This window comes from Cydia fagiglandana, chromosome Z (assembly GCF_963556715.1).
Source record: "Cydia fagiglandana chromosome Z, ilCydFagi1.1, whole genome shotgun sequence".
Classification (NCBI taxonomy): Eukaryota; Metazoa; Arthropoda; class Insecta; order Lepidoptera; family Tortricidae; genus Cydia; species Cydia fagiglandana.
This window is the reverse complement of record NC_085959.1, coordinates 40,195,905-40,214,586: the sequence shown is the minus strand read 5'-3', so window position 1 is coordinate 40,214,586 and position 18,682 is coordinate 40,195,905. Positions and strand designations below refer to the sequence as shown.

The window sequence follows — 18,682 nt, the reverse complement described above, 5'->3', positions numbered from 1 at the left end:
GACAGACAGACGGCCAAAAGTCACAAGCCACGCAATTTTTGTTTGGGTCGTTGTTACTCGCGGTTTTTGGCGGTCAAAGAATTATATATGCCTTACCATTCAGATGTATTCAATCCAAATCTACACTTGTAGGGCTAAGATGGACGCCTCTTTATCGTTTGTCACCATGCCTGTTACGTTGTAGCAAGTTTGTGAGTGAGAAAGTGACGTCAGAGTTCGGACAATTTAAAGAAAAAAAAAAATTGTATGGAACATGATACAATTTTTTTTACAATTTTGAACTGCAGTTTTTGATTATAATCTGGAAATTTTATAAAGATACTGTGTACATAATATAAATTTAATAAACCTTGTCCTATTTTGAGATATAAATGATTTTTGACGGTTTTGCGGTGATTTGTCCGAACACTGCGCATGCCACGACAGGCGATAATAATGCAACTATGCTATCCATTTTGGATGTTTCTTAGGTCCGGCAGCGGATACCTAAGCGCCACGGCGCAACTGTCGCGCGGCGCAGAGCTGGACCTGGGTTCCACCGCCGCACCCATGTACCCAGAGAACAGGAAGAGCATACTCGTCAATGGATATCCCGTGAGTTATATTCAATTACTAAGCCCCTTATTAATAGACGTTTACTAAAGTCGACAAGCCGATAATAATCGTTTGTCCCTTTCCATCATATCAATACGTCGGAAAGGGACAAACGATTATTATCGCCTTGTCAACTTTAATAAACGTTTATGAATAAGGGGGTAAGCCTTTAGAGCCACCCCACACTAGCGTCTCCCGAGCGTCGGCGTCTAGTCAACTCTATGGCTGCTGCTCGACGCAACGTTGGCGCATCCACAGAAGAAATAATAGTACTACCGTACAGAAAGGACACTTCGTACAAACCCAAAGTTTGACAGCGATTCAGGGTCGAATCATGCTATCCTTTTCTAATATATAGCACTATCCCTTTCGGCTATTTAGGGTTGTCAAAATTCAAGTGATTATCTTATCTGTGGTCGTGCACGCACAAGGAAGTCAAGTGGTGCGAACCCTAATAATTGCTCGGAGCAATGCTGAGCCGAACGGTGCCGAGTTCGACCGAAGTCAGGAGTGTCTCCCCACTGGCGCAACTGCAGAACGAGGCCATTTTCCATAGCGCTGACTAGACGCCGACGCTGCAATGACGCTATAAATATATAGACTCTTTAACGTCGTTCTCAAAGAGTTATCCGAAGTCTGATATCGGATCGGACAATGTGTTATTGTATTCATATTGTTAGATTTTGGTTAAGGTTCAAAAATGTCTGTCAAATAAAAGCCATCCTTGATAATGTTTTGGGCCTATCTGCTATATCACATCACATATTTATTTATTAGAAAGAGGTTTGCTAACTTTTATGAGTAAGGGTATCAGTGCAAGTGTCATGTACTTTTTGACCATAGGTGATGACTTGCTACGCCACGTCGGCGCCCGAGAGCCCCGGGGCTGCCGCGCCGGCGCCCCTGCCCAGCGTGTTTGACTACGGTCGTCAGAACGGGTAAGACGGTCCACAAGTTACCAGTTTATGTTTGAAAATATCTGGGAAACATAAAAACTCATAAATGCGCGTTTTCCCGGAGATAAGACATAGCTAGATCGGTTTATCACCTCCCAAAACCCCCATATAGCAAATTTCATCAAAATCGTTAGAGCCGTTTCCAAAATCTCCGAAATATATATATATATATATATCTTCCACAACCTTTTTGGCGTCCCATTATGGTTAAAATGCATTTAAAGTGGCGTCCACCTGCTTTTGACGTCCGATATACGGACGTAGAATCGAAATCTTACTGCAACATAACTATCTTGGCTATATGTTGCACTGGAATTAAATTTAAAAAAAAGTTTTGGACGCCACTTGTCTAACAATCTGAGCACATATGTATTTCGATTAGTTCGCGCTGTTTCCGATTTAGCAACGTAACGCTGGTATCGACCTCAATATACAAGTTCATTCAGTATTAGGCTAATTTGGCTTCCCTATGCGACGTTGCCAGTTTCATTGTTTAGTCTTCTTTATAAACAAGGGGTCCTTTGTTTTAACTACATACCAGGAAATATATCTTGAAAGTTCTTGCCCCTTTTTCAATTTTGGAAAGTACTTGCCCATTTTTCAATTTTGAAATGGCTGAGACAGTCTAAATTAAGTTGTTTTACAGATAGGCAGTATAAACTTACGTTATCAGCAAAAATGGGATCCTGATCAACAATCAATCAATCAATCGTTTATTAATAACAAGCGTTACACGTCATTTAACATTTTGTGTTACCCTTTACATTCCAATAAAGATTACGATTATAAATATAAATATGTCGTCATTCATTTAGAAATTAAATTACATTAAACTCTAATTGAATTATTAGGTATCATTAAAAATTATAAAAATTCATAATGTCACAGGCATTTGGAATATTACGTTAGTCTATTCCAGCGGTTCTCAATCTTTTTTTATGACGGAACCCTTTTGGAAAGCGAAATATTTGATGGAACCCTACAATAAAACAATAGTTTTTAGAAGTGTGTTTTTTACATAGTAAAATTTTTCGAGGCGACTAAAGCATAGTGTTCTAAATTCTTGCGGAACCCCTGCAGGGGTGTCGCGGAACCCTCTAGGGTTCCGCGGAACACACTTAGAGAATGGCTGGTCTATTCGATTCGATTGGAACGTAACGTTGTACGGCTACCATCAGTTTGTCATTGACATAAACGCTATCGTGAACGTAATTTACTTTCTATATATCTCACTAATACGTCAGTACGAGCGAGATGCATAGAAAGTAAATTACGTTCACGATAGCGTTTATGTCAATGCCAAACTGATGGCAGCCGTAAAGGATACATACAAAAATACGGTACAACTTACAGCTTGGCAAAAAAGAGTAGAAATTAAAAAGTGGCAACATTGTAGTGTCGTCCCGTTTTCTTATATAAATTGGTTTGAAAGGGACGACACTACAGTGTTGCCACTTTTTAATTTCTACTCTTTTTTGTCAAGCTGTATGGTATTAATTTGGCTCGATTCAAGGTGTGTCAGGATTTCATTTGGCGATAATAGGTACTTTGTATTCCTAGAAAATATCTGATTATTATGTAAATTTTACATAAAAATAACAAATACGTAAGTGGTAATAAAAATAAACACAAGTAAAATAGACTCATGCGAGGTTCTCTTAAAAATAGATGTCAAAAACGCCTTCAACTCTGTAAACAAAGATACCCTACTTAGTGTAATCAAAATTCATGTGCCTGAAATTTATAACTTCTTACTCCAATGTTATCATAGTCCGTCCAAATTAGTTCACAAGGGTAACGAAATTCTCTCCACCGTGGGTTGCCAGCAGGGCGATCCTCTGGGCCCCGCCATATTCAGTCTGGCCATCCATGGGGTTTTTGGGATTATGTTAAGTTTTACACAAGAACGTGTCTTCCTTTGCATTCGCAAACTTTGCGCAATTTCACCTTCACAACAGTTTTTCACCACATCCATTTTAATAATAATAATAAATAAGTCTTTATTGATCAAAACACATACATGATTTATATGAAGTTGGAGCCCTGGAGACTGCGTTTGTTTACACTGTGTTGCAGCCCCAGTGGTTGCCCGTATTACATAATCAGCTAGAATTTTGAAGAACAATTTGACTTAAATTGTAACATAGAAAGTAGGGACAAATAAACTTTTTTATATAATATCTAGTTTAGGTACCAACAATAACAATATAGCGGGAAAGGCTATTCAAAAACTTGCATGCATTTGTGTGTGTGTGTGGGTGTGTGTGAGTGTGTGCGTGTGTGTGTGTGTGTGTGTGTGTGTGTGCGCGCGTGTGTGTGTGTTAAGTGTGAGTGTGTATGTGTGCGCGTGCGTGTGTACTAATCCTAACACCCAAATAATCCCTGCTTTATTTTACTTCATATACCACATATTTACACAACACCGATTCTTCTTATTTGCGTTTATACACTTTCTTAAATACATCTCCTATAAATAGTACAAGAATGGAAAGATGAAACGCTATTGTGTAAAACTTAGCATAACTCGGTTCTCATCTTTGGTGTAATATAACATGTTACGTACTTAGGTACATAGCCAAGCTTATTTTGGTATTACTTATGCTAGGTTTTACATGCTTATCATAGTGTCATCCATCTTGCCCTAAGCAATAAAATTTCGTTATTCTAGTTTTTACTCGACTGCGACAGAAGAAGTGTTTATAGTATTTTTCACCACACCAGCTCGGAAAGGCTTACTTTGCACTTCAAAAACGGATGCTATCAGTAATTCACATGTGAGGCAAAGTAATCAAATGCAAAATTTTGAGTTGTTTTCTTATGTTTGTTAATGATGATTTTGGATGATAAATGTTTAATAACATTCATTTCATTCATTTGTTTAACATCAAAGACGCGGCCACGCTAACAAGACTGGCCGAGAATAGAGAAGACTTTGCAAAGGTGGCCGCCGACGCCCGCTAGGGCATGGCAGTAGAAGAAGAAGAACATTCATTTGAATTTGATTTGTAATAGATATGCAAAAAGCGATTATGTTACTATTTAATACTATAGGCGACTTTACTGGCGCTTTTATGTACCTATTTTGCTATAATAATGGGTCAAAATCGTAAACACTATTAGAGGATCAATCTGCACTATAAAAGGACTTTGCACGACCATTACGTAACGTTTTAGCTTTTTAAAAACTCTATCAACATCGTTATAAGGCTAGAGTTCTGAAAAGTTATGAAAGTTTTTTTATAGTGTCCATACTCGTGAGGACATAGGATAGTTTTTATCCCAGAAATCTTCCCTTAAAGGGGTGGAGTTTTGTATGGGGACTTAACAACAACTGCACAACAAACTTTGTCAATAGGAACTGTCCCGCCCGCGCGGTGTAGCACCGGCGCTGGTGCACGATTTAGTTGAAATTTGGTATAGAGATAGTTTTGAGTCCCGGGGAAGGACAAAGGGTAGTTTTCATTCAAGAAATCACCCTTTAAGGGGGTGAAAAGGGGGGTTGAAGTTTGTATGGGGAATCGACAAAACGCAGATTGAATAAAATAGGTAATAGCTACCTACCTAAATTAATAATTCCACGCTGACGAAGTCGCGGGCAAAAGCTAGTAATATTATAAATGCGAAAGTGTGTATACCTAATAATACATATGTACGAGTACATCCAAAAACAACAAATAATAACATGTTAATGTCTTTATGTATGTATGAAAGATCTTCAACTTAGAAATAGGCATAGAATATTAAAAAAAACTTTTTACAAAAAAAAAGAAAACCGACTTCAAAAAGGATGAAATAAAATATTATCCTTTTTAAGTCTATGCGTTACCAACTGATATGTTTGAAGTCGGTGCCAAGCCAACTTTTGAAGCATACCATGATTTTGGTGCGATTCGATAAGGATGTACGTTGGATTGCCTTACACGACGACAATGAACGTACTTTCTGTAGGTACAGTCGACGTTAAAAATATGTTTAGGTACACTTTTCGTCTTATTACAAAGGAGTAAGGTGCAAAAGTGTAAACATATCTTTGACGTCGACTGTACTAAGAACACACGATCAAACCTTCTTGGCACAGTCCGTACCATGTTTGTCGGCACGCAAGCGTGGGATTGGGACTGAGTTATTTCCCGTTCCTTATTCAGAGGACTACATTTCAAAATATAAAACAATTCAAGGAATTTACGTTCTTGCCAAATTTCACCTAAAGCGGTTCAGTTGTTTAGCCATGAAAAGTCGACAAAGAGGCAGACAGAATTACTTACACATTTATAATAGTTATTAGTACAGTTCTAATGGGATTTATAGTCATAAAGCTGATTATTTTTGACGGGTATTGTTACTACTTGGCTTGGCACCGACTTCAAACATATCAGTTGGTAACGCATAGACTTAAAAAGGATAATATTTTATTTCATCCTTTTTGAAGTCGGTTTTCTTTTTTTTTGTAAAAAGTTTTTATTTTTCAATTTTTAGTTTTAATGCATTGTTAAGAGCAGGACGCATGAATTAAAAACAACATCATGATTAAAATTAAATGCGGGTACCTACTTTAATAAATATGTAATCAGGAATTTTCTCGAGTCCGTCTGGGAAATTATAATTCCTGTCACTACACTAAATCCATCCTCCGCCCCGTCACTGACCCAATTCCTCAACCCCCCGATCACTCTACCTCACAGCGCATCAACCCCTGATCCATGAACCCCTCGACCCTGAACCAGCAGCCCTTCAACCGCCATTCCCCGACCCTTTAATCCCCGACCCCTTAACTCCTAACCCTAACCCCCGATCAGTAGCCTTACCAGCTTACCAAGAGTTTGACATTGATTTATTGGCTAGCGTGTGTGTAACTTACTTTCTTTGCATCTCGCTCGTACTGGCATATTAGTGCGAGCGAGATGCATAAGAAGTAAGTTACAAACACATTAGCGTCGCTAACTTAGCGAATATGTCAATGTCAAACTCGTGGTAGGGCTACACTTGCACTACATCAAATTGGCGGTTTTCGGAAGCAAATGCTCGAGTTACTTTAGAAAACACCGAAATCACTTTACACGTGCCTTTAAAAACTGAGGAGTTCCCTCAATTCCTCATGGATTCCATCATCAGACCAGAACCAAAAATAATTTGGAAACACCTTGGAGGTAACTCCTTCCAAACAAAAAAAGAATTACTCAAATCGGATCACAGTAATCGCTGAACATACATTTCAAAAAATCATCATCATTATCATCAAAACAATCATCATCATCAGGTCTACTTCATCAAAGTGGTGGTTTTCGGGAGAAAATGCTCGAGTTGCTTAAGAAAACACCCAAATCACCATGCATGTGCCTTTAAAAATTGAGGAGTTCCCTCAATTCCTCATGGATTCCATCATCAGAACAGAACCAAATTAAAATGGGACCAACTCGGAGGTAGCTCCTTTCAAACAAAAAAAGAATTACTCAAATCGGACCACGGATGTCGGAGTAATCGGTGAACGTACATAGAAAAAAAAAAAAAATAGCCACAACCGAATACAGAACCTCCTCCTTCTATGAAATGGAAGTCGGTTAAAAAAAAAAACAGTGTTGTGTACAATAAAAGATATATTTGATTACATTTCACATTGTCTTCGGCATAATTTGTGGTAGATACATTCAGTGAAATGGTCCTGGAATATCGGTGATAACTTCACTAAGCATTTGGGCCACCACACCATGCACCATCTCCAGGGAGAACCTCAAAAGATCGACTATATCTAATATATGGCCAGCATTGAAATCCGTTAGATTGCTGGGTGATTCCATGACTTCAGTCCACTCTTCTTCTCCACATGTGTAATGCAGATTGCAAACACGCGTTCCCGGTGAAATGTAAAAGTTATTTTACAAAGAAAGTTAATTCTGACAATATTAGATACAAATGTCAAGTCTTGTCGTGCGCATCCGGGAAATACACAAATATCTACATTTTCAGGCGTACGCTGAAATCTCACAACATTGCTCAGGTCAACAGGAACTGTGCTTTGGATTTCTCCATTTATTTCAAAGAAGCTCATGTTTCTTTTTTGGGTATAAAATAATAATTGATTTCCGGATACCTGTTCAAGACGCAATATGTAACTAAATTTATAACTCATTTTTAGTTCTAGCAAGATTAATGTTTGATTTAGGCAACAATGTAAGGAAGTAATGGAATGCGAAGATCAGCGAATTTTGTCCTTGTCCGTCTTAATTGTAACACGAGGTATGGCAACGTCGCATTTGATTATGGAAGGCCGCATAGGTGTTCATATTTATGAAATGGTAAAAGTATACAAGGAAGTGACATCGTTACCAATATAAAAGGGAGTTCCTATGTGTATCAGAATAAATAGAAAATGAATATTAAAAAACAATTGCAATTTCAAAGTAACTGATATATCACTACGCTCACTGTCCTTTAATAAAGCTATATTCGTCAGAACATTACGTTAAACACAACTAGAAAAGATGGACGTCGTAATGGTGCACACTGGGAAGATGTCAGAAAGGATATGGAGATGTAAATATATATATATATATATATATATATATATATATATATATATATATATATAAACAAGAATTGCTCGCTTAGAGGTATTAGATGAGACCTTACCTTAAGTTTTATTTTATTCCACAGCGAAACAAGCCAATCCGAGTCGACGCTGGAAGGCGCGGCCAACAGCCAGTCGGACGCGACCAGCCAATGGGTGGACGACTCGTTTCCCCCTCCCCACCACTCGCCCGAGCGGCCGTTCCCGCCCTGCAAGTACGACATGCCCAGCACGTCCAAGACATACGATGAGAACGATAGTATGGACAGGTAAGGCATGCCTAGGCCAGACAATAGGTATAGGAATATAAGAAACTAGCTTCCGTTGTTAGCTCTTCTATAGTAAATTAGTAAAAAAAGGAAGTTCCCTTGACAATGCATCAAGGAATGATTTCCGAAATAAAATCTAAACCTTTGTTTTGTCCTAACTCTTATAATAATCAAAACTCGAAAAACTTTAATATACAATGAATTGTGTAAAAATGTTTCCATAATGTCAATATCCAGAGAGGAAAATTTTGTAGGGGTCGTCCACTATCCTCTTACACAGATGTAGTGCATATTGTTTTCCATCGTATTTTCTCAGAAACGTTTGTATTTGTCATGCTACATCAATTCTCAGTACTTTTTACGATATTAATTGACATAGCAAGACACGTTCTCACGTTTCCGTGAAAAATAATTATGCGCTACATCTGTAACTAATTCCACAGATCTCTGAACTCCAGCGAGAGCTCGTTCAACGCTCTCTCCGTCTCCCAGTACGACCGCCGCTTCGACTCTGGCATCGACACGGAACGCAACGAGGACCGCTCGGCCATCACCGACCTCATGACGAGGATGTCGTCCGCCACCATATCCACCTCGGCTAACCTGGTCAACAATGTGTCCAGGATCGTGAAGTCGGAGATACGGACCAGTATTGTCAGCATATCGTCTTCTAGGTATGAATAAGTTTTGTATAGTGTGTTTGGACATTATACAAAAACAGTAGACACAGTCCATATTTAAGAGGGGATGTAAAGCCAGAAAATTAGTGGAAAACAGAAGATATGGTGCATCATCGAGACAGTTCTAACAAACCCAAACTCAATCAAGTTGCGTTGTTTTCTCATAGAGTTCCCAAGGCCACCTCCTGTGTCCATTATCAGATCAGCTCGATGATACAATAATATTGCATTGCCACCCAACGTACGTATGTATGTGAAGTTTCACCTCAATCGAATAATGAGGGGTCTACTGTAGCTTGCAAGTTGACCTGAACATTTGACATTTCTAGTTATAAAAGCTTGGAAGATTATATGATGAGGCTTAAAAAGTTTGATTAAAAAACATACCTCTAACACTAATTATCTTTCCAGGATCGAAAAGAAGCGCGATACATCGAACATGTCCCTAAGCACGCTCTCGGTCAACAGCGAGACGTCAGTGTCCGACCGTAGCTCGAGCCAGGACGTCAACTCCGAGAACGTGACGGAACGGCGAGTCAGCCCCCCGCCCGTCAAGCCCGCGTCCACCGGGGCTATACCTAAGAGCATCAGCTTTGATGCTACAGCTGAGAAGAGTCAGAGGTAAATATAATATACTTAACAAACAGATAAAACAGTCAGTCAACAGCGAGACGTCAGTGTCAGACCGCAGCTCGAGCTAAGACCAACTTTGTTTCTCGGTTTTTCTCAAATTGGCAACAAAATATTGTATATTACGTTTTGTTCCAGACGGCGTATTACCGAAGACAGTCTCGTGGGCAACCTGGACGAGCTGAAGAACAACGTGAAGCGCTCCGGCGGCAACCTGCTGCACAAGATCAAGATGTTCAGCCGGCCCAAGGGCCGCTCGCACCAGCACCCGAACGGTAACCTGCGTCTTTAACTGTTGTATAATAGAAGTAGGAAACCTGGACCAGTTGAAGAACAACGTGATACAGTTTTTGACCGCCAAAGGCGCGATTGACGCGCGCGGCTACAATACAATATCTTCGTGCATTTCGACAAGGTTCACGGTTCGGAAACGTTCGTATTTGTCATGCCACTTCAGTCAACCTCAGTGTTTATTGTACCGACGCTGACTGAAATAGCAAGACACGTTCGTACGTTTCTGTAAAAATGCGTGAAAATATATCTGTAGTAGAGCGAACATTCTATACAAATTAGCTTTCTCCGCCGTTCATGACAACATGATTATTTGTGAGCAGACATAAAACTGGCGGAAGAGGAAGCTCTCCGCGAGGAGGCGCCGCGCGCCGAGCCGGCCGAGAGCTCGGACGACATCCTCGCCAAGTACCGGCGCAAGAGCTCCGGGGACTCGCGGCGGCGCGCCCAGCGGCGCGTCTCCGACGTGCCCGACATCGCCGACAGGTATCATATCATTAATATTATGCTTCTATCAATCGTTGCATAATGAATATTTTCAACACACTAACTCGAAACGTGGAACTCATTTAACCGCTTTTAGGCTCATAATCTAGCTAGCCTAGATATTACACACGCGTGTTTTTTTTAAATTATATTTCATCGAGTTTAGATTGTAACTAATTGCTAATAATATGTATGGAGAGGGAGCCTGGTTAAATTGGTAAAATAAATCGAACCGACGAGAACAAAGTATTTAAAAACTTTTCTTTTTCAGATGCGAAGGAGTACTGGATCTCAACGACCCCGAGGTGTTCAACAGTATGAAGAAGAAACTACGACTCGTGCTGTCTAACCCTGAACTGTTGTGTACAGAATACGTGCCCAATGTAAGATATTCTACTTTGAACAATTTGTACCTACTGACTAGTATGATAGGGTTGGAAAGTAGTGAGGATATCTTGACGCAAGTAGTGCGTTTACATTACATCAACCACGACTTTGTTAACGATGGACTTTGTTAAGATATTTTATATTAAGATAGACTAAAAAGAACAGAATAATATTTAATAAATATTTCCACAGCGCTGCACAAGCACATCCCTAGTGGAATGGATGCGAGCCGCCGCCGCGGCCGCCTCCGAAACCGGCGCGTCCGCTCAAGCGGCCGAAGTGGCTCGAGCCTTAGCGGCGTCGGGCGCACGCTGCGAGCGACTAGCGGCGGCTTTGCGCGCAGATCTAGACGCAAGACGGCCGTATGCCAAGTATTTGGCTAGCTGCCGGGCTGCGTTGACGCATACGCTTCACGCTCTCAGACGGTAAGTCTACTACTTGATGTCTAGGTGAATGGTAGAAATGGCCCGGGCATTAGATGCTCTCTACAACCGACTATCTAGATGCAAGACGGCCGTATGCCAAGTATTTGGCTAGCTGCCGGGCTGCGTTGACGCATACGCTTCACGCTCTCAGACGGTAAGTCTACTACTTGATGTCTAGGTGAATGGTAGAAATGGCCCGGGCATTAGATGCTCTCTACAACCGACTATCTAGATGCAAGACGGCCGTATGCCAAGTATTTGGCTAGCTGCCGGGCTGCGTTGACGCATACGCTTCACGCGCTGAGACGGTAAGTCTACTACTTGATGTCTAGGTGAATGGTAGAAATGGCCTGGGCGTTAGACGCTCTCTACAACCGACTATCTAGATACAAGACGGCCATATACCAAGTATTTGGCTATAAAAAAAAATTGCTGCCGGGCTGCGTTGATGCATACGCTTCACGCTCTGAGAGGGTGAGTAGATGACGTAGAAGGGACCTGAAGTGAGGCTTCAGACAGTCATTAGTATCGGGAAGATATAGAAGAGTTAAGTAAAGTCTAAGAAAAAGACGTGCCATTAGTTTCACAGTCGAAGCAGAGTTGGGTCTTATGGTGGTTAAGGATTAATTATCTTTTTAGGGTTCCGTACCTCAAAAGGAAAAAACGGAACCCTTATAGGATCACTCGTGCGTCTGTCTGTCCGTCCGTCTGTCACAGCCAATTTGCTCCGAAACTACTGGACCAATTAAGTTGAAATTTGGTACACATATGTAAGTCTGTGACCCAAAGACGAATATGTAACGTCAACAAATGAATATTAAACATAAGGGGGTCATTCCATAAGAAACGCTACCAAAGGGTTGAAGAATGAAAACTGGTTTAAGAAGTCAAAACTAACCTATTTCCATAGAAAACATACCGAACCTTCATGTCACAAAAAAAAACCGAAAAAAAATGTTTTTTTATGGTAGCTCCTGTACAAAAAAAATTTTTTTAATTTATTTTTGCATTTAATCCTGTGATGTGGGGTGTCGTTGGATAGATCTTTCAAAATGAATAGGTGTCACCATCAACAAGTTTTTGATTAAGTGAATATTTTCGGAAATATTCGCATCGAAAGAAAAATAATTATGATATCTTCGAGAAACAGTTTTTATTGTTAAGATAATGTATTTTAAAATAATTCAGCATTTATTACTTATATTTTTAATCGAATTTATTAAAAAGACAATAATTTCAATAAAATGAGTCATAATTTCGTATAAATCTGTCTTGATTTCGTACTCGTAACACCCGAAACGAACCATGAGTAACACCCGAAACAGGTAATTTATTTTATTAAAATTAAATAAGAAGTGATACTAAGTGTTACTTCAGTGTTTCGGTAGACTATACTAACTATTATTACTTGACATAAATAAAACTGGAGCTTACTTGATAAAATTCGCTTAATTTTGCATTTTGGTACTGATGATCAGAAGGTATAGGCCAATTCGCGTAACGCCCGAAACAGCTACTTTTTAGTGATTCTCTCGTTATTTCTCTTATTCTTTAATAATGTGCGTACAGGAAAGGAAAATATTATCAAAGTAGTAGATGAATCAATAGTTATAACCTCCTAGTTCCTGTTACAATATCGAATAAAACCTTATTTTATGAGTTCAAGTGTAACACCCGAAACGGTGGAATGACCCAAGGGCTACTTTTGGGGGGTAAAAGATAAAATTTAAAAACAAAGTTTTGCAAACTATGTCGTGTTACATATCAAACGAAAGAGCTCATTGTGAGAATCTCAAATAATTTTTTTTTATAAATTTACAATAAAAAAAATTAAAAGTTATTCAAGAAATAAGACAAAAAATGACCATTCCCCCCCCTCTATCTCCGAAACTACAGGGTCTAAAATTCTGAAAAAATTACTCATAATAGTCCTTTACCTAACGATGACAGGAAAACCTGTTAGAAATCTACAGTCAAGCGTGAGTCGGATTTAAGAACAAAAATGCGGTTTAGGTTTTTTAGGGACACAGCCGCAATGGTTTAAGTGAAACGTGATGTAGACAGCTATTTGCGAAGGCCCTAGGCCGATATCCGCATAAGGCCGAAGGCCCGAAGCGTCCCGAAGAGGCGACAAAAAATGCGACTATAGTTAGACCGTAAAAAGTCTGCAGCGATTTTGATAGCCCACGCAGTGCAAGTGTCATATTAAACGTCAAACTTCTATGAAATTATGACGTATTAATAACACTTACACTGCGTGGGCTATCATATCCGCTGCAGACTTTTATTGGTGTGACTATAGGCTGTATCTGGCACACAGCCGCATTGGTACAAGTGTAGTACTGATTGATTAGGTTACTATTGTTACGTGTTTTAAAAAGCACTAAACAGGGTGGAAAAAATTTACTAAGTGTATTCCCGTTGCCAACGTGCAACCCCGAAATTGCGAGGAAAAATTTGGCTGTTTCATACATTTTGGCTGGTCCGTTTTCTACGGGAGGATACATTTTTTTTCGCGATTTGGGGGTTGGGGTCCCATAGTAAAAGTTGTAAAGCTCAGTATAATCCGAAAACCTCCCCGGCTATGGGAATGCACTTATTTTTTGGCCACCCTGTAGGTATTATCTCTCTTCGGCCTTTTAAAACACTTGCGGAAGTTGTAGGAAGCGTGACTCGTCGGACGCTCCGAGCTATCAGCCCTAGGCGGAGCTCGGTCTTCAGTCTTCGCATTTGTACACCTTGTACTACTGTTCGGCATTTAATCTTCCTATCTAAGCTACTTTGCATAGTTGCAGAGATAATATAAGCCACCACGCCAGAAAACTTCATGTTACATCTGGTTTTTGATTGACCCATTCGGGTTTTTCAAGACATTTCACTCACGTCACGTTTGATGTACAAAAAAATTGTTGAAAATTGTGTGATGTACGGAACCCTTGAAACGCGAGTCTGAACTCGCACTTGACCAGTTTTTTTTTTAGTCTTTAGTCGGACAGTATTATTATATGGATACATTTCTTCTTCTTTCTTTTTTCTTTTATTCATATAGCATCGGGTGACAAGCATAACTCACTAAGTACTATCAAAAAATTAAAGTAACAATGCACTTTATTACACTTGTAACACGGTTTATTGACCAATAATTTCAATTATGTTAGTTAGAGACTTTTGCTTGTCACCCGACATTATCTCTTTTTTTCAGTTTTGTGTGTCCGCTTGTTAGGTGTCAAAGGCTTCTTCCAATCTTCTTCATCCTGGTCTTTCTATGGCTACCCCATGTTAATTCCGCGACCTCTCTTATGTCGTAATTAGCCTATAGGTATACGTTAAAATCGCTAAGAGAGCCCCAGTAGAACATTATATAAAAACAACAATTGTTTATTCAGCGCCCTCTTTTGTTGTTTACAGGCAAACCAACCAAGTCCGCGCGGAGTGCAGCTCGTGCGCGCGCGCCGCCGCGGCCGCGCGCGTGCTGCAGCAGCTGGAGCGCGGCAACTCGCTGCGCCGGCTCGCGCGGCACCACTCCGCGCACAACAACCACGCCACACTCAATGGCTAGTACACATATACTACCTACTCACCACACCAGCTGGTAAAGGCTCTCTTTATTGTTTAGACCAGCGGTCGGCAACCTTTTAACAGCCAAGGGTAACGAAGGTGACGCGGGCCGTACTTTGTTAATATTTATGACTTTATGAGACATTGTCGATTGTCACTATTACATACAAAATAGCCAAGGCGGCACTCGGGCCGCAAGAGACAGTTTCACGAGCCGCATGCGGTCCGCTGGCCGCAGGTTGCCGACCGCTGGTTTAGACGACAACGGTGAAACACTTTCACACACTCGAACCTGAGGAAGGATGGACGGGTCCGCAACAAGTCGCCAATAGCGACTAAAAATTCAAGTGAGTGAAACCGTGGTCGTCTAAACTGTTTAAAATATGTCATACGAAAGTTTAATTTCGACTAGATTGTTCAAAAACTGATTAGAAAGTTGCATTTTATCCACATGTGGGGCAAAGTAATCGAATGCAAATATGGAGTTGTTACCTTATATTGGCTGGTAGAATTGACTTTTAAATGATGATTTTGGATGATAAATATTTATTAACAATTCATTTTAAATCGATTGGCTTTGATTATGTTTGATATTTTCCTTGTGTTTTTGACATTTAACAAATTAAACACATAAACACTGTGTAAAAAATAAAGATTAGAGTCAAATGACGTTCTAAAAGTGTTTATGATTTTTGTCGAAAGATGGCAGTAAATGAACTGACTAAATAATTTACTTTGACAATATTCCTCTATTTCTAATTCTCTTTGGTTTTAATATTGTGTTGACGTGTGCAGGAGGAGAGCTGATGGACGAGAAGGCGAAAAGACTGATGGCCAACATTAAGACCCTCATCGCCGAGGTGAAGGCGGATCCCTCGTGGGAAGGTTAGAACTTCAACTTTCAACCATTTGCACTTATTTTCACAAATCTAAATACAATGCATTGCCGGTCAAATATCAAAAGTACGACTAATATCGGAATGATGTGTCATTTGAAGTATTGAGTTTAGAAATAATATGTAATTGCGTAAATTATTTGCTTTTGTAACAGGATATTCCAAGATCTAACCACCCACCGATACCCTGAATACAGCTTTTCGTATTGTCTAGTTCGCTAACCTTAAGTTTTGGTACATTTAAAGCTCTCTTTTTAGGGTTCCGTACCCAAAGGGTAAAACGGGACCCTATTACTAAGACTTCGCTGTCCGTCCGTCCGTCCGTCCGTCCGTCCGTCCGTCCGTCCGTCCGTCCGTCCGTCTGTCACCAGGCTGTATCTCACGAACCGTGATAGCTAGACAGTTGAAATTTTCACAGATGATGTATTTCTGTTGCCGCTATAACAACAAATACTAAAAACAGAATAAAATAAAGATTTAAATGGGGCTCCCATACAACAAACGTGATTTTTGACCAAAGTTAAGCAACGTCGGGAGTGGTCAGTACTTGGATGGGTGACCGTTTTTTTTTTGCTTTTTTTTGCATTATGGTACGGAACCCTTCGTGCGCGAGTCCGACTCGCACTTGCCCGGTTTTTTAGGATAGCGGTGCCGTCATATAGCGGCCGTCTCTGTGTACACAACTCAATGTATTGTGTAAAATACTACTCGATCCATATATTTTGTATAGAGACGGGCGTTATATGACGACACCGCTATCCGCTCTTGAAGTCGCTAAGAAGTAATGGCTTCCCTTGCAACTTCAATTATCTTTCGACGTCATTATAGATCCGTGAACACAAGTATGATAATTTTCAGGAGCGCCGGCAACGTCAATAGAGGTGCTGGAGTTGACCGTCGAGCGCGCCGCGTTCGCGCGTCTATACCTGAACGTGCTGTTTCCTATCGGCGACGGCGACTACGGCCGCGACCAGTGAGTAGATTGCAAAACGAGGTCCCCCGCCGCGTCTGTCTGTATGCCTGTTTTCGCGATAAACTCATAAAACCTAACAATAGAGTGATTCTTGAGGAAGGTTTTAGACAAAGACAATTAAATCACTACGTTGGTTTAGGTGTATAATTTGTTACCCGTTGACCCGTTCCAATTTTAGGAAGCTATAACTTGTTTACACGTCGAGACGATACGTCTGTGGAACGACAAGGAAAAGTCGAAGGCGCGGTAGGTCACCAATGCGTTGATCACATGCACCTAGTTAGTACTCAATGGACCACTCCATGAATGCACAAGAAGGGCTACAGTACGGGAACAGTGGATTGTGAAGCTTGCCACCGGCCCTGATATGATGACCACGACTCTTAGAGCATTAATTACTGGAGTCGCCTTTAAGAGCTTACCCCTCTGCCGAAAAACTTGCACAATTGTGCAAACTTTTCTATGGACTGACATGGCTATTCGTACGTTACGTACAAATCATGTAGAAATAGCAATACATTTGACGTTCCCTCCCCCACAAAAATCGGCCGACTGTTTCGTATAGAAAATGACAGCCATGACATCTCCAGTTACTAAATGTTCTAATCCACGACCCCTCTGACAAGAGAGTAACGACAAAGAAGATGAAGAATAACTTGTTTGTGTTTGTTGAACAGAGTGCTGTCGGAGCACATACGGCGGCTCGGCGCGGGCATGACGGCGTCGCGCGCGGGCGTGAGCGCGCGCCACCTGTGGGCGGCGCCGTACGCGCGCGCGCAGCTGCTGCTCACGCACCTGCCCGTCTACCGGACCCCGAGGGACAAGGTAGGAGCCTGTTGTTCATGGGCTAAATACAACCCCACATACCTGGGATACGGGCAGAGAAAAAATGTACATACAAGGTGGCCTTATGAGCTTAGAGCCTATCCAGAACAAACGTTTTGTGCACGAGGGCACTCACGCAATTCATATTGCGTCTAGAGGCCGCGTTTTACGTGCGTTCCAACGCACGATGTGCATCGGAGGGGCTCGCGCAGTTATATAGCTCAGTGGCTGAACGCTGTAATTACTCGAGAGAGCAGAGTATATCGACTCGCGCGTAAGGGTCGGTTGCACCAAACCGTCTGTCACTTAATAAAAAGTTGCGTTATCTGTCAACAGCTGCAGTGCGTCATGCGGTGCGTCACTTGCGTCATGGCGGTGCTCGGGCTCACGGAGGGCTCGGCGCCGTCCGCTGACGACCTCACGCCCGTCCTAGTGTTTATTATACTCAAGGTACGTATATTTAGTAGGTGGGTAGGCTAATCTTTTCTACATTCAAGCCGGCCGCTATGAAATTTTTGACTTAAAACGTTTTCGGCTCCATGTCAAACACAAAAGCTGTCATTCGGAAGCCACGTCACCGAAGTGTCAAAACTGAAATTGAACTTTATGCTTATGCACGTAGGTCCTCATAGACATTAACACACCACAGAGCAACATTGTTCTGTGGTCTGTGACGGCCTTTTGGACGCGTCCATTAGCGTCCATATGGTTAAAAGGTGCCTTCTCAATTACATAATATTAGTTAGAGAAAATTTTTTTAATATCCCGTATTTTATCAATGTCGTAGGTCAACCCGCCCTCCCTTCTGTCGACGATCGATTTCGTCAACTCGCTGGGCGGCGCGGCGCTGCAGGGCCCCGCGCTGTACTGGTGGACGCATTTCTGCTCCGCCGTCGCGTACATCAAGACTATGGAGTACGGGGACTCCTAGCCCGCTGTTCGGCCCCAGGTACCTACACATGTCGCAAGTCAACCCAACTCTCAAAAGTCCATCTGACTGTCATTTCTAACTGTTATATTGTTATGATGCATTCAAAAACCGCAAATTACGGCCTCACACTCGTGTGATGATATTATGAAACGAGCTGAAACACTCGTATTTTCAACTCTCATTATCTTATTATCATTATCGTATTTTTGTTCTCTT

At 41.1% G+C, this 18,682-nt stretch overlaps 1 protein-coding gene across 1 annotated transcript in view; it reads left to right on the top strand.

Annotated features, from left to right (window-relative positions):
* The window catches only part of LOC134678435 (receptor-mediated endocytosis protein 6 homolog), a 40,182-nt gene that overhangs the window by 16,404 nt on the left and 5,096 nt on the right, over positions 1-18,682 (top strand). The window contains exons 18-32 of the mRNA XM_063537012.1: positions 471-594; positions 1,438-1,532; positions 8,202-8,384; positions 8,828-9,058; positions 9,476-9,685; positions 9,833-9,969; positions 10,309-10,471; positions 10,743-10,854; positions 11,051-11,283; positions 14,692-14,837; positions 15,637-15,726; positions 16,596-16,710; positions 17,388-17,535; positions 17,872-17,985; positions 18,323-18,484. Of these exons, the coding sequence (XP_063393082.1) occupies positions 471-594; positions 1,438-1,532; positions 8,202-8,384; positions 8,828-9,058; positions 9,476-9,685; positions 9,833-9,969; positions 10,309-10,471; positions 10,743-10,854; positions 11,051-11,283; positions 14,692-14,837; positions 15,637-15,726; positions 16,596-16,710; positions 17,388-17,535; positions 17,872-17,985; positions 18,323-18,466 (2,245 nt within the window). The 3' untranslated portion in view covers positions 18,467-18,484. The remainder of the gene's footprint in view (positions 1-470; positions 595-1,437; positions 1,533-8,201; positions 8,385-8,827; positions 9,059-9,475; positions 9,686-9,832; positions 9,970-10,308; positions 10,472-10,742; positions 10,855-11,050; positions 11,284-14,691; positions 14,838-15,636; positions 15,727-16,595; positions 16,711-17,387; positions 17,536-17,871; positions 17,986-18,322; positions 18,485-18,682) is intronic.